The sequence below is a fragment of the Ceratina calcarata genome, unplaced genomic scaffold (assembly GCF_001652005.2).
Source record: "Ceratina calcarata isolate Rehan_Ccalc_2016 unplaced genomic scaffold, ASM165200v1 scaffold97.2, whole genome shotgun sequence".
NCBI lineage: Eukaryota > Metazoa > Arthropoda > Insecta > Hymenoptera > Apidae > Ceratina > Ceratina calcarata.
Window position 1 is genome coordinate 1220403 of NW_017181113.1, and position 3109 is coordinate 1223511.

The 3109-nt window shown below is 40.5% G+C and overlaps 1 protein-coding gene across 1 annotated transcript in view; it reads left to right on the plus strand.

The window, feature by feature from the left end:
- unc80 (unc80, NALCN channel complex subunit) overlaps positions 1-3109 on the plus strand; it is a 24620-nt gene that overhangs the window by 5309 nt on the left and 16202 nt on the right. Inside the window, exons 17-22 of the mRNA XM_026819245.1 lie at positions 359-388; positions 1238-1364; positions 1504-1695; positions 1770-1908; positions 2047-2406; positions 2635-3058. Of these exons, the coding sequence (XP_026675046.1) occupies positions 359-388; positions 1238-1364; positions 1504-1695; positions 1770-1908; positions 2047-2406; positions 2635-3058 (1272 nt within the window). The remainder of the gene's footprint in view (positions 1-358; positions 389-1237; positions 1365-1503; positions 1696-1769; positions 1909-2046; positions 2407-2634; positions 3059-3109) is intronic.

Below are 3109 nucleotides of genomic sequence, written 5' to 3' on the forward strand. Positions count from 1 at the left end.
TATTCCGATAGAAGTGATTAATGTAGATTAAGTACGTTAATCTAGCATTTTTTTTTTTACTTCAATTTCTGTCTCAAAATTTTAGATAGATGCCAATTTTATTCTTATAATATTTCCCATAAGGTACCCATAAAAAAATGTGAGAATTTCCGAAAAGAATCAGCATAAACGATTAGCTTACTCTAATTCGTAACAGAATTTTGCGTATGTCGAATACATAAACTTCGGTGCTTCTCAAGTCTCTAAAAGCTCAGCCGGTTGGCTGCCGGTAGTGAGAATACTACTTAATGTGTTTCTCTGTGTGTCTCTCTCTTTTCTCTCTTCTCGTTCGCCTTTTCACCCCCGAACTCGTACTCAGCTGCTTGATTAACGAGCTGACCGCGGGAGGGTAAGTCATCAACGTCACACGGAGGAAGTTCCGTACTGCAGCTCGGTTTACACGCTTCTTTTACGAGCTTCCCGCTTCCGGTAGGGCGCACAATTATCCTTTGATCACACGTCACACGCCCTAGCCGTCCCGGCACATTCGTCCGAAAAACGACGCATTATTACCGTAAACACCTAATTTCTTTCATTTATCCTTCAGATTCTATCCTTCAAAAGAACGAGCGATATTCAATAAAAAAGATTATTGGCAATTCTACACTTATTACAGCTTTTATCAATTAATCGCTTAATTCAAATCGAACCAATAAGCCAAGCGCTGCGTTGCTATAATACGTAGTTAAACTTATTTTTTACGTTGCATGATGAATTGAAAGATTTTGTAAAAAATTACTATTTTTGAATCAATCGTAGCGCTTTATTCAACTGGAAGACAGAACTTCGGTTGAATTGCCGCTTAGATTTTATAGAAAGCCTATTTTTTAATACTTATAATACAATTCATAATTTGAACTCCTTTCATCTTGTATTATAAATCATCTCCCGTTGCGTTTCGTAGAATTACGTACACCCCTTATAGATAATTGTTAAGTATTGTCCTATCACTTGTATTAAATCACTGAGTAATTTGTTGAATAACAATTGAAAATAGAGATCAGTTTTGAACATAGACAAATCTTTGCAACATAACGTAGGGGCACATGTGGAGCATGGAACGTAGAATGGCAAACGCACCGAAGTAGATGAAGACGTTAGAGATCAGACAGTAGTGCTTGGCTAAGAATCAAGTGGCATGGAGAGAGTTGATGAAAAAAATTACCGCGTCGGGTCCTTAATCGGTTTTATCTCTCAGGTGTGTCGGCGATACTCGTATGGAGAGGAAACAGGGGTTTTATAGCCAATCGTACACCGCGCCGAACCCTATAATCACTGTTACTGAACACACGCCCACTCCATCCCCGGATTACATGAAGCGACAGGTAGGAACTTTCAATTTTCTTCAAGTCAATTTCANTTAATAATAGTTTAAACAAATATAAATTTCTTTTGCAATATAATTTTCAGTATTATTTATTTATATTTTGGAAATTTGTTGAAAGATAATTTCCCTCTTATCAGGGTTCAATCGACAGTCAATTAGACGTGATTAGTATGCACGGTAGTCGACTGGAATCCGAAAGGAAACCGAGTCTGACTCGATCACAAACAGATTCCAATATTACTTATGGCAGCGACGAATTACCAGAAGCACCTGGTTCTGGTTGTTACATCACCAAAGAGGGTGACATAGATTTACAAGTTGTTTTAAAAGTAAGTGGAGTTCTATAAACCTGATTATTATTAATTTATTATGAAGTTTCTTATGTATTTTAATATTTCATCAGGCTGTTCATTCTATTGCTTTGAGAGACAACAATTGTTGCACATTGCGCGTATGCGAGAACATTTTAAACTTGGTAGAACTTCTAATGGACATGGGAGTAATGAGACAATGTCTGCGCGACGAAATGGGCAGCATAGCAGGTACATGCAAACATACTACTTAAAAAAAATTGTCCAAGTGTGGAATAATAATAATCATCCACACTTTCGTGATGCCATAATTGCTCTAAGTACTGAAAAACAATTAGCATAACAAATAATCGTCATGTTTTCCTTTAGAGTCAACCACAGAGAAGCCGGAGACCGGAAAGAAGAAAGATTTTCCCGAGAACGATCAGGAATATGTTTTGGAAGAGACCAAGTATTCCTCTCACCATCTTCTGATGAGCTGCGTGATCAGAGTAGTGAAGCACTTAGGCTGTCCGCACAGTTGTTCCGACGGTATACGTGGCTCGCAGGCAGACTTCTGCCGTTCACAGAGCCACACGATCCTAACGAAGTTGCACCGCGCCAGCTCGAAACAGTTCTCGAGGTTTCTCAAACAGCTGGTGCGGGAGCAACCGATACCGGAGATACTGGAATTCTTTCACTCGTTCGTTGGATTCTGCATGGATCCAAGTTCGTTACTATCTCCGCTTAGTGAGTAAATCGAGATAAAAAGGCATGATGGTGTACACGTTAATTAAAGCTTCAAGTGTTTTCGTCTACTGCCGCTGCCTAAATGGAATGGAGTCGCAATCGCAGAATTTATTTACGGCTGCCGAGCAATTCGATGCGCAATTTTTATGTCTTATTGTCTCTTCTTATATCTGCATATTAACCGCTATACTTTTAATTCTCATTATAAGAATTCGGTTTGTATGACAGATCAAAAACGAGGATCCAGTAAGTCGCCTGACGTCGGGTCGCAGAGTGGATACGCGACGAATTTCGGCGCCAATTTGATGGGAGGGATGATCGGCGCCGGTACCTCGTCTGCCGCGGGAAGCGCGACGGCTACCGGAAGCGTCGTCGCAGCGTACAGCCTGAGTGCTCACAGCGTCCGCGGGATAGAGGGCAACATTTTCAGTTACGTCTTCAAGCCGCTGGTCTCGCGTTTCGTGAAATCTTTAAAAGAGCTGAAGTTGCAAGAGAATTTAAACTTGTATTACGACCTTCGACAGTTCATGTCCTACGTGAAAGAAGTTCACGGCGGTGTTTTTAGGCGCGTGGTTCTCAGCGGGTTTCTGGAGTCCGCCGATCGACCGAATAAACGGTGCAACAGCAACGTCCAAACGACGCGAGTCATTAGGTAAAATTACTGCAAACGTAGAAATATAATTTTATTATAAATACGAAACAA